Source organism: Leopardus geoffroyi, chromosome C2 (assembly GCF_018350155.1).
Source record: "Leopardus geoffroyi isolate Oge1 chromosome C2, O.geoffroyi_Oge1_pat1.0, whole genome shotgun sequence".
Taxonomy (NCBI): domain Eukaryota; kingdom Metazoa; phylum Chordata; class Mammalia; order Carnivora; family Felidae; genus Leopardus; species Leopardus geoffroyi.
Genome location: NC_059333.1, coordinates 153,441,605 through 153,456,683, shown reverse-complemented (window position 1 = coordinate 153,456,683; position 15,079 = coordinate 153,441,605). Strand labels below are relative to the sequence as shown.

Sequence of the window (15,079 nt, the reverse complement as noted above, 5' to 3'; positions counted from 1 at the left end):
CACGCGTGCAAGAAGTCCGCAGGGGCGCTTGGGAGCCTCACGGCCCGATGGCACCAGAGCCTGGCGTTTTGAGGTCTGGTGGATTCCCGAGACTTTCCTTCCACACCCCAGCCTGGAAGGCGTCCCTGGGCCCGGCCCACAGCGGCGCACGGGGAAGCGGCCAGCACGCTCAGCCGCTCCACACGCGACCGGTACAGACTGACGAGGCTGTGGTTTGCTTCTTTCCTTCCTCCCCTCTAGAGTATAAGAAGAAGTACGGAGAGGAACACGGCTCCTGCCAGGCTGGGATAGCAGGCTTCTTCACCGAGGTGGGTGTCGGCCGCTGGGCGTCTCTGCCCTCCTGCTGGTGGTGTTCATTTCCTGGCTGATGGTGGTCTTGGGAGCTTCTGGAGATGATGCCTCCAGTCGCATCCAGGGAAGCTCATGGAAACCGGCGGGGGCACCTGATGTCCAGAAAGCACCGGGGGAGGGTGGGCGGGCTCATCTGGAGGGCACAGCTATTTGGACGGTTTCTCTAAGGAGTCCTCTTGACTCGGAGACCCGTGGAAGGAATTGATTCACGGGGAGTGCAGGTGGGGTGGTGCTCAGTCAAGTGTGTGTCTTGTTGCTGGCAGCGAGGAGGATGTATGAAGCGTCACCTCCCATCATTCCTGTGTCCTGGGCGGAGAGATCGTAGGATTTTGTATGCAACTCAGCCAGCCCCTTTCCCAAATTGCAAAGGACCGTGCACTTGAATACTCGTGTGCCTGTGTAGTGGCACCATGATCTTTGGCTGCTGGTACATCTTGAGGGACTGTTCTTAAGTGAGTCTTACCTACTTTGAGTGTCCCCTTCGCATCCGCCCCTCGTTTCGCAGGCATCATTTTGATTATGTGCCGTGTGCGAAGTTCCGTGTCAGGTCCTGTAAGTGGCCCAGTCACCCAGGTGGTTGTCCAGGCCCAAACGAAAGACTGCTTTTCATTTAGAATTCATCTGCACTCCTGTTATTTGAACCTCCAAAACATATCCCAAATGTGACCGTTTCAATTCCCCACCATCATCACCCTCTGGAAAAGCCACGGTCGTCACCTGGAGATGCGCTGGTTTGATGCTTATTTATTAAAAAATTTTTTTTAATCTTTATTTATTTTTGAGAGAGACAGAGTGTGAGCAGGGGAGGAACAGAGAGAGAAGGAGACACAGAAACCAAAGCAGGCTCCAGGCTCTGAGCTGTCAGCACAGATCCTGATGCGGGGCTCGAACTCATAAACCATAAGACTATGCGTGACCTGAGCCGAAGTTGGATGCTCAACCGACTGAGCCACCCAGGCACCCCTGATGTTTATTTATGAGAGAGAGAGAGACAGACAGAGTGTGAGCAGGGGAGGGGCAGAGAGAGAGGGAGACACAGAATCTGAAGCAGGCTCCAGGCTCCGAGCTGTCAGCACAGAGCCTGATGCGGGGCTCGAGCTCACGAACTGTGAGATCATGACCTGAGCCGAAGTCGGACGCTCAACCGACTGAGCCCCCCAGGTGCCCCTGAGATGCTCTGGTTTGAACTAGTCTCCCTGCATCTGCTTTTTTTTTTTTTTGTAGTAAAATATACATAACATGAAATTGACCATTTTGACCATTTTTTTAAAAGTTTATATTGAGAGAGAGAGAGAGCCTGAGTGGGAGGAGGGGCAGAGAGAGGGGGAGAGAGAGAATCTCAGGCAGGCTCTGTGCTGTCCGTGCACAGCCCAACGTGGGCTCAGTCCCACTAAATAAACGGTGAAATCATGACCTGAGCCAAAATCAAGAGTCAGTGTTTAACTGATTGAGCCGCCCGGGCGACCGTATATTGACCGTATTGAAGCAAACAATCCAGTGGTATTTACTGCATTCACAGTGTTGTGTAACCATGGCCTCTCTAGCTTGAGAACATTTCCATCACCTCAGCCTGCATCTGTTCTCAACTCCCACCCTGTGTTTTCTGCACAGCAGCCTGAGGAATCTTTCAAAATCGAGCCCTGTCAGGGGCACCTGGGTGGTTCATGAAGTCAGTTGAGCGTCCGACTTCGGCTCGGGTCATGATCTCACGGTTTGTGAGTTCGCGCCCCGCGTCGGGCTCTGTGCTGACAGCTCGGAGCCTGGAGCCTGATTTGGGTTCTGTGTCTCCCTCTCTCTCAGCCCCTAACCCGCTCGCATTCTGTCTCTGTCTCTCTCAAAAATAAATAAACGTTAAAAAAATTTAAGGAAAAAAAAAAGATTTATCTCTTGGATTTGTTTTCGCAGACATTATATGCTGGAAACGAAGTCCGTTGTTTTCCTAAACGTGTAGTTGCTTGTTGTCATATTGGTCTGCTAGCCAGGTTTTGTCACCCCACTGGCTTCAAATCCTATCCTGCCATATGCCAAGCTCATACACTTCTTCCATCTCTGTTGCACATTTAGATGGGGTAACTTCTGGGGCTGTCGCTCCTCCAGGAAGGTCTAGTAAAGTATGACTCAGCTCAGTAGGCAACAGGGAACCACTGTCAGTCCACGAGCAGGTCACGGACACCATGGATGGCAGTGCTGAGAGAGAAAGGCTGGGTGGGCTGGTGTGGCCGGGACTTTAAAAGTGGGAGGGCCTGGAGGGAGGCTGGGGCGGGGGGGGGGGGGTCTGTGATGGGGTCCAGCCACAAAACGGCAGGGCGGGAATAAGAAGCGAGCGGAGCAATTGGAGAATATCAAGGCCGTATCGGTGGGCTGGATGGCCAGGGGACTGTGGTATAGATGAAGTATGTGTTGAGCCAGGGTTCTGGAGAACAGTAGTGCCCCAGTGGGAAGAAGGCTGTCTAGAGATGAATCACCAGAGGAGGTGAAGGGATAGGTGTGAGATGATGGATGGGACACTCAGAGGTGTTTTTGGAAGATGCTTGGATGCAGAGACAATCCCACCCGAGTTGGAAACTCGGACCTGGCCATTGCTAGTACCTCTGCAAGGGGGCTGGGTATGCTCAGCCTGGAACTGGGGGTGGGGTGGGGGGAAGGATGCCCCCTTCAGCCAGTGGGGGAGAAAGAGTAGACTCATTGCAGAAATGAGAAATGAGGGCTCATCAGAACCATTGGTGGAGAACGAAGGGAGAGAAGGAGTTCCCAGGGAGGGCGTGTCCTTATGGTCTCACCAGCCAGAAGGTCAGGGAAGGCAGGGCATCGGGGCCAGGCAGAAGGAGGTCTTGGCAGGAGGAGCGGGAAGGGCAGGGCCGGATGGGAGCCCAGGTGCCTGTGCCAGCTGCTGGTGACCAGAGGAACGGGAGCCCCTGTTGGAACTCGAGGCTCCGGGAGCCACGGAGTCTCAGCATGTGCCGGCTGGGCAAACAGCAGTGGGGCTGGAGGGCATGTGATGTGCGGTTGTGGGGCCAGGGAGTGGGAGGCTCAGCCCTCTGACCCGGCCACCGTCTCCTGGCTGCCCTGGGCTTTGCCTCCCTAAACAGGAGGTCTTTGAACTCACGGCCTCTCTTGTTTCTGGAACTTCAGCTGTCGGAGGCCGTGCAGGAAATGTGGTTGAAAGGGTCAGGCAGGACTTCTCCCCTCGCCTGCCCTCCCGCTGACCTCGTCACTTGGGCTTGCTTTTGCTGTGGGCTCAGCTGTTCCTGCACAGGGCTGGCAACTGCTTCTGTGGCCTTCCGGATGTGGCCACGTTGCCCCCAAGGACGCTGGCCCAAGGCGCCTGCTTGGCCTGAAGGTCTGTGACCCAGGGGCTACCAAAGCTGTCTGCGTTATGGGTACCACGTGAGTTTTAGCCTGTTCCTGAGGATAAGGGAGAGCTTCCTGGGACCTTTATTTTTGTAGCTCCGGAGGACAGAGCCAGATCCTTGTGAGTAGCTAGAGGAGACGTGGACCGGCCCACCCGTGTAGGAGCACTACCGCGGGAGCCTGGAGACATCTGGGTGAAGTCTGGGACACAGACTTCTGTTGCAGAGCCTGAGTGCCCATCTGCCCTGCCCCCACCTCCGCTCAGGCCAACTTACAGCTCACAGAGAAAAGCCCGTGGCTCCTGAGGCACACCCCACGCCCTGGTACCTCTGGAGGTTCTGCTAATGTGTACCTAGGGAAAAGGCCCGCACTGTTTACGGAAGGGATTCTACATGTGAGTCAGGCGGGGTGGCCTTTGCCTTGCAGAGAAACTTGCATTTCTGTGGGCCATTTGCATGAGCTGTTTCTGGGTGGTGGGGGGCTAAGCGTTGAGGCCATTTTCCTGGCGCTTGTGAACAGTGCCACAAGGGCGCAGGCCATCCCTGGTGACCTGGAGAACCGAATCCAGGGAGTTTCAGGAGGACAGTATCCTGCCCCTCCCCGTGGGTCTCAGGCTCAGCTTCAGCTTATCTAGTTTGAACCAAGGGAGAAGGAGGCCTGAACACAAAGAGGAGAGGCAAGATAGATAAGAGCTGTTGGTTTTAAAGGTTTTTGAGGAGGTGGGGTGCCTGGGTGGCTCAGTCGGTTAAGCGTCTGACTTTGGCTCAGGTTATGATCTCACGGCTCATGGGTTCGAGCCCCGTGTCGGGCTCTGTGCTGACAGCTCAGAGCCTGGAGCCTGCTTTGTGTATCCCTCTCTCTCTTCCCCTCCCCTGCTCGTGCCTTCTCTCTTTCTCTCTCTCTCTCTCTCTCTCAAAAATAAATAAAACATTAACAAAAAATAAAGGATTTTGAGGAGAGGGATTGCCTTCTCAGACTCTGTGACGTTTGTGAGAGGGTGGGTGCAGGGATATATTAGACATATAGTTCTGAGTCTTTAAGCTGGATTTATTTTATTTTATTTTTTTAATATATATTTTTAAATATTTATTTTGAGAGAGAGAGGGGAAGAGAGAATCCCAAGCAGGCTCTGTGCTGTCAGCGCAGAGCCCGGTGTGGAGCTCGATCCTACGAACTGTGAGATCGTGACCTGGGCCCCTGATTCCAAAATCAAGAGTCGGATGTTTAACTGAGCCACCCAAGGGCCCCGATGTTGGATTGATTTTAAATCATCAGAAAGCAACGTGTCTACCACCTGGTGTCCTAAAGAGCTTCACGGGGGTCTCTGGTGATGCTCAAGGCTTTGGCTTAGGAGGGGCTGCGGGTAGAGAAAGCTGTTACATGGTGTGTGCGATTGGCACCAGGGATACTGGTCCTTATGTTCTTCCGTGGCCTGTGTGTTGGGACACCGATTCCAATTTCCTTTCCGAGTTCAAGCCCAAGGAAAAAGGCTCTCTCCTCTGATGAACTGATCATTTGTCTAACACTCCTTCTAGAACTGGCACAGTCCCTGCACAGCACAGATGAGTACAGGGGGTGGGACTTAATAAAAGCACCACCACCTGTGTGTTTTCAGTGATGCGTTCTGAGTGTGGAAGGAAGGTGATATGCTTTTTTTTTTTTTTTTTAATTTTTTAATGTTTCTTTTTGAGAGAGAGAGCATGAGCAGGGGAGGGGCAGAGAGAGAGAGAGGGAGGCACAGAATCGGAAGCAGGCTCCAGGCTCCGAGCTGTCAGCACACAGCAGATGTGGGGCTCGACCCTCAGACTGAGAGATCATGACCTGAGCCAAAGGCAGACACTCGGCTGACTAAGCCACCCAGGCGCCCACAGTGTTGAGGCCAGCTCTGCAGAGGGGGGTCAACCTGGAAGGACGTTTCTGAAATAGGACAGCATGTGGGGGGCCCTAAGGGCCAAAGGAGGGGTGGCCGTGTTTTGGGAGCAAGAGGCCTTGATGACATTGGAGTGTCTGGTCTCCAGTGTCTGCGTGGCCCTCTCCTTTGGTGTTTTTGTGCAGCTGAGGGGTTTCCATTAAAGTTGTCTGAACCCTTTTGGAAAGAATTTTTTTCTCTAAAGTATTTTGTACGTTTCCGTGTCACCTTCCCCAGGGAAGGCCATACAAAGGGACTTTGTTGGTCTGTGTCTCTAGTAGAAGCTTCCATATGTAATCGCAGGTGCTTCATATTGTTGGAGGAAAAATTCATGATTTTGTTAGGAAAATAACTTTTATTGATTCTTAGTGCAGCGTAGCTACTTTGGAAAATGTAATCAAGAGACGACGTTCCCCGTTGGGGAAGGAAGGAAGGGAGGAAGGGAGGAAGGGAGGAAGGCCTCAGCCAGGGTCATCCAGTGGACACAACGCTGTAGTGGGCACCACCCTGCCTACAGCGGCCACACTGTGTGCTCCATTTGGAACACAGTCGGCGTTTTGGGAGGGGACTTCCTTGTCAGTGTCCAGTCATTGTTCTGGAATTTTGAAAACCAAAATAAATTTTAGGGATGACAGAGAGATGTAAAGAGAGAGATGGGGCGCCTGGGGGGCTCACTTGGTTAAGCGTCTGGCTTTAACTCAGGTGATGATCTCATAGTTCATTGAGTGTAAGCCCCACGTCGGGTTCTGTACTGACAGGGGTGGGGCCGGCTTCAGATCCTCTCTCTGCCCCTTCCCTACTTGCGTGCTCTCTCTCTCTCTCTCTCAAAACAAATAAATAAACTTAAAAAAAAAAAAAAGTGCCAGAAGAAGGGAGGGATTCCTGTAATCCTTATCACCCAGTGGAAGAAACCATAAACGTTTGGGACTTACGCTGCTCGTCTTTGTTTTGTCTGTCTTGCTCCTGTATGCATCTTTTTTCCTTTTATCAAACATGATCATTGACTGTATATTGTGTGGCCTGTCCTTATTAACTTAGCACTTTGTGATTCTGTCTCAGTGCTATCAGATCTACAGTATTTTTATTGCTGCAGGATTCTGTTGAATTGGATGTGCCATGATTTAGAATCCCTGCTGTGAGACATTTAGGTCATGTCCAACTTTCTTTAGCACAGTGATGATGCCTGTTCTTGTGGGTAAAACCATGCTGTTGTCCACGCTGACCCCCGTAGGTAGGTACGTCACTTGGGAGCACTTGGAATGCTCATCCGTATTGCTCATTGGGTGGTTTTGTAGCACAAACTTGCTCTCGGCCCCGTTGAGGGCACAGGGCCATTTGCCCCCACTCCAAACGCTGGAGACAGCTGTGTCTCTGTGTTTCTGGGTCTGTTTTTTTTTTTTTTTTTTTTTTTTTTTAAGTTTATTTTGAGAGAATGAGAGATAGAGCATGAGCAGGGGAGGGACAGAGAGAGAGAGAGAGAGAGAGAGAGAGAGAGAGAATCCCAAGCAGGCTCCACACTGTCAGCACAGAGCCCGACGCAGGGCTTGAACTCACAAACCGTGAGATCGCGACCTGAGCCGAAACCAAGAGTCAGACGCTTAACCGCTGAGGTGCCCCCTGGGTCTGTTTTTAACAGCAGTGCTGTCTCCTGCTGTCTCGAGTCCCTGTCCTTCCCTTAACCTCTCTGCCCTCGTACTTCTGTCGTGAGTTCGCAGTGGGTCACAGCAGCCACAAATGCGAGCTTCAGAGCCCTTCCTGGGAAGAGCGTCCTGAGCGAGGATGTGGGGATCTCCCCGGTGTGCGCAGAGATGCTTCTGGTCACTTGTTTTCTCCTTGCTCTGCGTGGGGGAGGTGGGGTGGGAGGCCAGGATGCTGAGGGGGGTGCTGTCTTTTCATGAGCTCTGTTTCCTGGAATTCTGTGATTTATAAGGATGTGCCCTGATGCCATTTCCTCATTTGATCCAGGCGTGAAGGTGAGGGGATGTGCGTGCGCTCACCCGTGGGTGGGCTAGGGACCTGGTACGTGAGTCACTCTGTCGTCACCTCGCTGCGTTCTCCCCGTCTGCATCCCTGCCGACCCTGGGTGTTTGGTGGATCCCGTCATGCCAGGGGACCCGCTGAAGTCATTTTTATTGCTCAGCGAAAGAAAGTCCGGGGTGTGAGGCGTCTTTCACGGAGTTCTTTGATGTGGCTGTGGGTTCTCCCTGCTCTCACCTGCCCTCCCTCTTCCGCTTCCTTCCGCGTTCACCTCTGGGTCTCTCTTCGGCAGGAGCTGGTGGTGATGGGTGCCCCAGGGTCATTTTATTGGGCCGGCACGGTCAAGGTGCTGAACCTTACGGACAACACCTATTTCAAGCTGAACGACGAAGCGATCATGAACAGGCGGTACACGTACCTGGGTGAGTAGCTCAGGGACGCGGACAGGTGAGAAGGGGAAACGGGAGCGATTCTCGCCAAGCTCACACACTATTGCTTTACGGGGGGAAAGAAGGGTTTATTGGCGTTTACGGGTATTTTTCCAATTCGGTCCACGTTCCCTCCGGGCACCTCACGTGCAGCCTCACACCCAGCAGGGAGAGAACAAAGGAGGGCTCGGATTAAAACTGTGATCGTGGTGCAGAGCTGGAGGCAGACATTTTATTTTCTTGTTTGAGCCATTCCTCAAGTTCAGATACAACATGAGTGCAAGAGAATCCTGGTTTTCCACGGCATTTCTTTGGGTGCAGCCTCCGCCTCCCGGTCTCAACAGCAGTTGCAAATAGAAATGATAAGAAGCAATAATTAGCACGATGGATGGCAGGGTAATGCTGAAGGTGAACCGCAGGCTCAGAAGATTTCTCTTCCGTTCTCAGCTCTTTTAACCTTCTAGAAAGAAGATGGATACAACCAAGAGATAGGCTGTCTTTGTGGGCGCGAAGATTTTATGTGGCTCTTTTCCTTAGTTCATGTCCTGAATGCTATCATTCTGGATATTATTTTCTCTTTTTTTTTAAAAAAAATATTTATTTAGAGAGAGTGCAAGCAGGGGAGGGGCATAGAGAGAGAGAGAATCCCAAGCAGGCTCTGTGCTGTCAGCACAGAGCCCGACACGGAGCTCAGTCTCATGAAGCAAGAGATCATGACCTGAGATGAAATCAAGAGCTGGACGCTTAACTGACTGAGCCATCCCGGTATTCCTGGATACCATTTCTTTGAATTCCTGAGACAACCATACGAGGCAACTATTATTACCCACGTTTTGTAGGCAGAGCAACCGAGGTACAGAAAAGTACGCAACTTGCTAAGATCACGTGGCTTGTAAAGAGCGGCGTGGGGGGCTTAAACCTGTGGTTTCAGAGCCCAGAGTCCCAATGCGGAGCTGCCTCCTGGGCTGTGGAGACAGCACTGACCACCGGTATGGACCCCTCACTCGGCTGGGAGCACCTTGGAGGTAGGGAGTTGGTCTGACGTTTCCAGGACTTGATAGAGTGCTTGGTACACAGCAGGGAGTTCCAGCGTATGTTTGGTAGATTGGAGAGTGGAGAGAAGGCAGCAGAGAGCTTGGTTTGGGTTTGGCTTTAGGGTCTGGGACAGGTCCTTTGAACTTGAGGGCCCATGGCTTCTCCCTGTGTACCAGAGACCCTTGTTGCTGAAAGGCTTTCAAGGGTCACTCGAGGCTTTGCGATCACGCGTAATACTCTTAGGTAATGTGGTCAGGTCAATAAGGATTGGTCACAATAGGGTATCATCACAAAATCCAAACAGCCTGTGGTCACAGCATTAGGGTATAAATGTGAGGACAAGGTTTGGGAATATATGCTAGCTAGAGACTTTAGCCTGCTTGTGAAGCAGGAGACATTTAGACTAAGCTCAGACAAATTTTGCCTTTGTTTCTAGGCTCCTTTTGCGTCCAAACTCTTCCCTCATCCATCCACCCACCCACCCACTGTCAGCTTCTTTCTGCCTTCTCTTAGGAGGGAGGGTGGCATAGTGGTTACCGGCAAGGGCTTTCGAGATGCACAGATTAGATTTGAATCTTGCCAGGTTATCTTGGGCATGTTACTGAACCACATTTAGTCTCAGTTCCTACCTCTGTAAAAGGGAAGAAATGATCATACCTTCCTCATAGAACTGTGTCATTAAACGATGCTGGCGTCCAAAGACACGCATAGGAATGTTCACAGCAGCTTTATTGGGAGTAAAGCGGGAACAACTGGAAACAGCCCAGGTGCCCAGCAGCGGGAGAATAAAGGTGTTATGACCTATTCATACAGTGGACCATTGCTCGACAATAAAAAGAAACGACTCTTACACTCAGTATGGATGAATGTCACAGGTGTGATGTTAAGTGAGCTTCTAGAACACGTAAACCTAATATATAGTGATAGGAATCCAAATGGTGTCTGCCTGAGGGAAGGCATTGACTTGAGAGGGTAGGAGGGAACCTTCTGGTTAGAGTTCTATGCTTCTGTTCACTCCGGGTGGTGGTCACATGGCTGTGTACATGGGGCCACTTTCAATGAGTTCTCCACTTCAGGTGTATGTGCTTCACTGTATGAAACTTCTATCTCAAAAAGAAAAAAACAGGGGTGCCTGGGTGGCTCTGTTGCTTAAGCATCCGACTCTTGGCTTCAGCTAAGATCATGATCTCACAGTTCGTGAGCTCGAGCCCCACGTTGGGCTCTGCACTGACAGTGTGGAGCCTACTTGGGATTTCTTTCTCCCTCTCTCTCTGCCCCTTCCTGGCTTGTGCTTTCTCTCTCTCTCTCTCAAAAATACATACAAACATTTTTAAAAGAAAGAGAAAAGCAGGTATAAAGTATTTAGCACAGTACCTGCTTTAAAGAGGACCCTCAGAAAACACTCTTTCCTGCCCCTGATGTCTTGGGGAACATGACTTTTTGTGAGATGAGCCATTTCAATGTGAGAAGCCTGACAGCTGTTTGTTCCCTGGTGGCTTCTGTTCCAAAAATAGCTGGGTCGTAACTGTCCAGATTTAAGGGATGCTTGAGACCCTTTTTTCTCTGGTGGCTCTTTTTCTCCCCTGCCCTGTCTCATCCTCTCCTTGGTTAATGTCCACCCTTTTCAGGCTACGCAGTGACTGCCGGCTCCTTCTCTCGACCGTCCACCACCGACGTGGTGGGAGGTGCCCCCCAGGACGAAGGCGTCGGGAAGGTGAGGAGAAAAGTCTGCGCGAGAGCATGGGGCCAGACCTGAGGGGGAAGCGTGCTGCCCCTGTCGTAGAGGTTTGTCACTTACTCGGTCCGAATGCCCTGCTGGATGGCTGGCAGGTAAAGGGTGACATCGTGAGTCTCCTGTCGGCCTCCTTCCAACCGCTTTTGCGAGTGTGCCTTGAAAGCTGAATCAGGGAGTGACCGCTGCTCCCAGACCTCGCCCTTCCCGGCCCCTTCTCTTCTCGGCTGCGTTCTGCAGCCGACTACGTGTGTGTGAGACTGTCGAGACCAACCGTTGGCACCGTGGCATCCTCCAAGTGAATGGCGTCCAGCGCCCTCCAGCTTCAAACTGTCCACTCTGCCAAGCTCTTCCCAATCTTGGCTTTGACTTAATAGAGCCAAGCCTAGTCCTGGGTATCTTTGGGACTTTACTTATCTTGGGGCCTAGGGTCGCGTATTTATTTCCCCAGTGGTTTTTTTATTTTGTTTTGTTTTTAATGTTTATTTTTGAGAGAGAGAGAAGGAGTGCAAGTGAACGGGGGAGGGGCAGAGAGAGAGGGAGACACAGAATCCGAAGCAGGCTGCAGGCTCCGAGCTGTCAGCACAGAGCCCAGCGCAGGGCTCGAACCCACGAACCACGAGATAGTGACCTGAACTGAAGTCAACACTCAACCGACAGCCACCGAGGCGGCCTGTTTCCCTAGTGTTCTAGAGCCAAGACCCGTTCAGCCCAAAGGCTGGACCGGGAATATGTGGGTCACTTTTCCTAAAGGATTTGCCCAGAGTATAGGAAAGACCTAGACTGGATCTAGGGCTGTCTGAGTCGCTTTGGGAAGCATGGCCTCAGGGGGGCTGAGAATATGAACAACCACGCTTGCTGATTCTTTAGCTCCAGGGTATGGGAAATCTACGCCCAGTAGGTCTGTATGAGTCTGGAACCTGCGTTTTTAACAAACTACATTGGGTTCTCTGATAGAAAAGTCTGAACAAAGGAATGATCTTTGGACCCGAGCCCATGGGGTGGACCTAGAATAGAGTCTGGCCATATGTCCGGGGGCTCAGAGAAGTGGGGTCTGGGTTCTAGAGAGGCCCAGATGGGCCAGAACCACTGTTAATTGGAGCCTTGAGCCAGCAGGTCAGTGTGGTCAGCTGACTGGGCTTCACTGATGCGTGAGGGTCATTTCCCTGCATGCTCCTGGGCAGGAGTTAGGAGCCTCAGCCCTCATTTCTGGAAGTGTCCCTTCCTCCCTACTAACACTGATGCTAGGGAGAAAGGATCTTTGAAAATGAAACCAGATAAAACGTTAGGGCACTGAGCAGGGCGAGTCGTGCAAGAAGGAAGCAGATCCTTTCAGATCCCACGATTCTTCTACGTGGTAGAGTGAAGAGGCACCAAGAACTGTCCCCACGCTGCTAATGTCCTTCAGGAAAGAAGCTGTGTGCGTGTGACCAGGCGTGTCTGGAATGTTGGCAAAAATGCTTACCTCCTGGTTCGCAGCCATGCGGATGCCTCAGTGCATCCTTTTCTCCCCAGTTACAAGGACTTTTATCTAATCGCATTGTTTTCCTTTCAGGCTTGTGATAGCCTTAAGATAGTCAAGTCTTAGGACGAGAACCGTATTTGTAACTGATAGAGCCAGACAGAGAGAATCTTGTATTCTGTTGACAGAAAAAGAACCTGAAAATGCTTCTTTCGGTCGGATCATGTGAGAGTTGCTGGGGAAATTGGGCGTAGTTGATAAAGTTGCTGACTGTCCCATTCCCAGGGACACTAGAACAGACCTCTGGTCTGCAGGATTTTGGCGGTTGATCATTTCTGGGGTCAAGGGCACAAGCACATTCTCACTAAGGCGGTGGCTGCTTACGCCACAGGAGGGTCCCTGACCCTAGTTCTCAAGGGACACTGTTCCCGTAAGATGCACCTTGAGAAAGAACTTCCATAGTCCTGTCACTTGGGAAGTTCCGTATCAGTGATCCTCTTTGTGGTAGTTAATGTACACACTAAAGGCTCTCAAAGTCCTGCAGCAGAGGCTTTGATTTAATGTTTAATTCCTTTTTTATAAAAGAAAATTTTTTTAATGTCTATTTATTTTTGAGAAACAGACAGACCATGGGTGAGGAGGGGCAGAGAGAGGGAGACACAGAATCCGAAGCAGGCTCCGGGCTCTGAGCTGTCAGCACAGAGCCTGATGCGGGGCTCGAACCCAACTGAGCCACCCAGGCGCCCCTAATGTTTAATTCCTGTTTACCCGAGCAGATCTCCCGGCTCTGGTGTTCTATGGAATCACTTTGGAAAACTGCTTTGTCTAAACTTGTCCCTTCCACCCCTCTGTCTTTTTTTTTTTTTTTTCTTTTTTTTTTCAACGTTTTATTTATTTTTGGGACAGAGAGAGAGAGAGACAGAGCATGAACGGGGGAGGGGCAGAGAGAGAGGGAGACACAGAATCGGAAACAGGCACCAGGCTCTGAGCGTCAGCCCAGAGCCTGACGCGGGGCTCGAACTCACGGACCGCGAGATCGTGACCTGGATGAAGTCGGACGCTTAACCGACTGCGCCACCCAGGCGCCCCTACCCCTCTGTCTTTCAATGCTGTACCTGTGACAGCTCTAACTCCTAGGAAGGAAAGAAATATTTCAAGGAAGAAAATCACTTTATCTAAGAGGTGAATTGTTGACTAGTAATTTGCAAGGTCCTCGGGACTTACCGTGCACGGCTTCCGTAAACGATGTGGTCCAGGAGCAGAGGAGGTGGATTCTGCCCAGGATCGAAGGACACACTCTTCGCAGAGTTGGCAAAACGCAAGGCCCACTGACTTCCTCATTATCAGCCAACTGAAGCTTGGGATGCCTTGTGCCTGGTTGGCCATTTAAGTAGGACTCTCAGGAGGGTGCTGATAAGTACCTTTGGTCATCGCTTCCATCTTAACCAATTTTTTTTTTCATTCCTTAGGTTTATATTTTTAGAGCTGATCGAAGATCGGGCACCTTGATTAAGATTTTTCAGGCATCAGGTAAAAAGGTGAGGCTCTTGGTACTAGTGTCGTCTTTTTGCTTGTGAGATGTCATCATGTGGGAAATCAGTTCACTTTCTAGAAAAGTGGTGGAAGGCCCAATCCACGCCCTAAGTCAGTACGGTGGCTCCAGTGCAATTGCCTTTATGACCTCGGCACCGCGTGTAACCTGCACGTTGTGGAATTCGTGCTTGTTGCAGGAGACAGGTAGCAAGGTGAGTTTGTACACGACCAAGTTACGTCACAGAGTTTTAAAAGGGTTTTCATAGTCTAGACAGGCATCAGAACTACTGCTGGCTCTGCCTCTGCCTTTTTCTACCTCTCTGCCCCTTCATCCGCCTGTCTCTTCTATGCCTACACGCTCCACACCCCAGAGAGCTCAGACGCAGTTGACTACGGTGGCAAACCCATGACATGGACTCATCAGGCAGATTGTTCTCATTCTCCCTGTGTCACTGGCCCAGGGCCACCCACCCCCTCCCATCCTGAGCCCCGCATCACCATTGCCACAAGGACTATTGTGATGCACGCAAAGAAAAACCAAAGGAAAGTCACTCAGCAACTTTGAGAACCTTGAAAGAGAAATCGCTTGGGAAGGCTGGCTTGAAATCAGTCCTGGACGAGGTTTGTCTGCTGTGTCATTTTTTTCCTGGTCCTGGCCCTAATCCTCTCTCCATTTCCTGCGTGCTCCCATTGCACTGTACCATAGTCTGAAATTGAGGCAGGTAGAGAATCCTTTGACTAATAAGCAACATTTTTTATGGGCTTCTCCGTCCTGCACACCTTCGTGTGGCTTAGATCAGCAGGACTGTTGAGACTGGCTGCTCTTGGGACGCACACATTTGGGCTCGGAGGCCAGGGCATAATTTGGAGGCTTGTCTTGGTAGAAGGCTTTGTGGGCTTCGGGAGGAAGCACAGGACACCTGGGACTTGGGAGGGAGATTCTAGGAGGTGGGAGAATGTGGAAGGTGGTTTTACCTACCACTGCCCTCAATAAAAGTGGGGAGAATGACTGTTTCCTTTGTGGGCGGGCCACATGCCCCGGCCCATTTCAGGTCCCCCTGTGGGTTAGACCTGCTTTGCTCCAGGCACCATTACATACTGTGCTGGTGACGAATCTTCCCAGTCCCCAAATCCCACTCACAAGTAGAGATTGGTTTTCCGTTTTTTTAAAAAAAATGTGGGGTTTTTTTGGTTTTTTTTTTTTGTTTGTTTTGTAATTTTTTGTTTGTTTTTGATAGAGAGAGAGAGGGAGACAGAGAATCCGAAGCAGGCTCTGAGCTGACAGCAGAGAGCCCGATGCG

The 15,079-nt window shown here is 51.2% G+C and overlaps 1 protein-coding gene across 1 annotated transcript in view; it reads left to right on the top strand.

The window, feature by feature from the left end:
- Positions 1-15,079, top strand: part of ITGA9 (integrin subunit alpha 9) — a 345,274-nt gene that overhangs the window by 41,541 nt on the left and 288,654 nt on the right. The window contains 4 exon segments of the mRNA XM_045436561.1: positions 241-308; positions 7,881-8,010; positions 10,680-10,765; positions 13,715-13,783. Of these exon segments, the coding sequence (XP_045292517.1) occupies positions 241-308; positions 7,881-8,010; positions 10,680-10,765; positions 13,715-13,783 (353 nt within the window).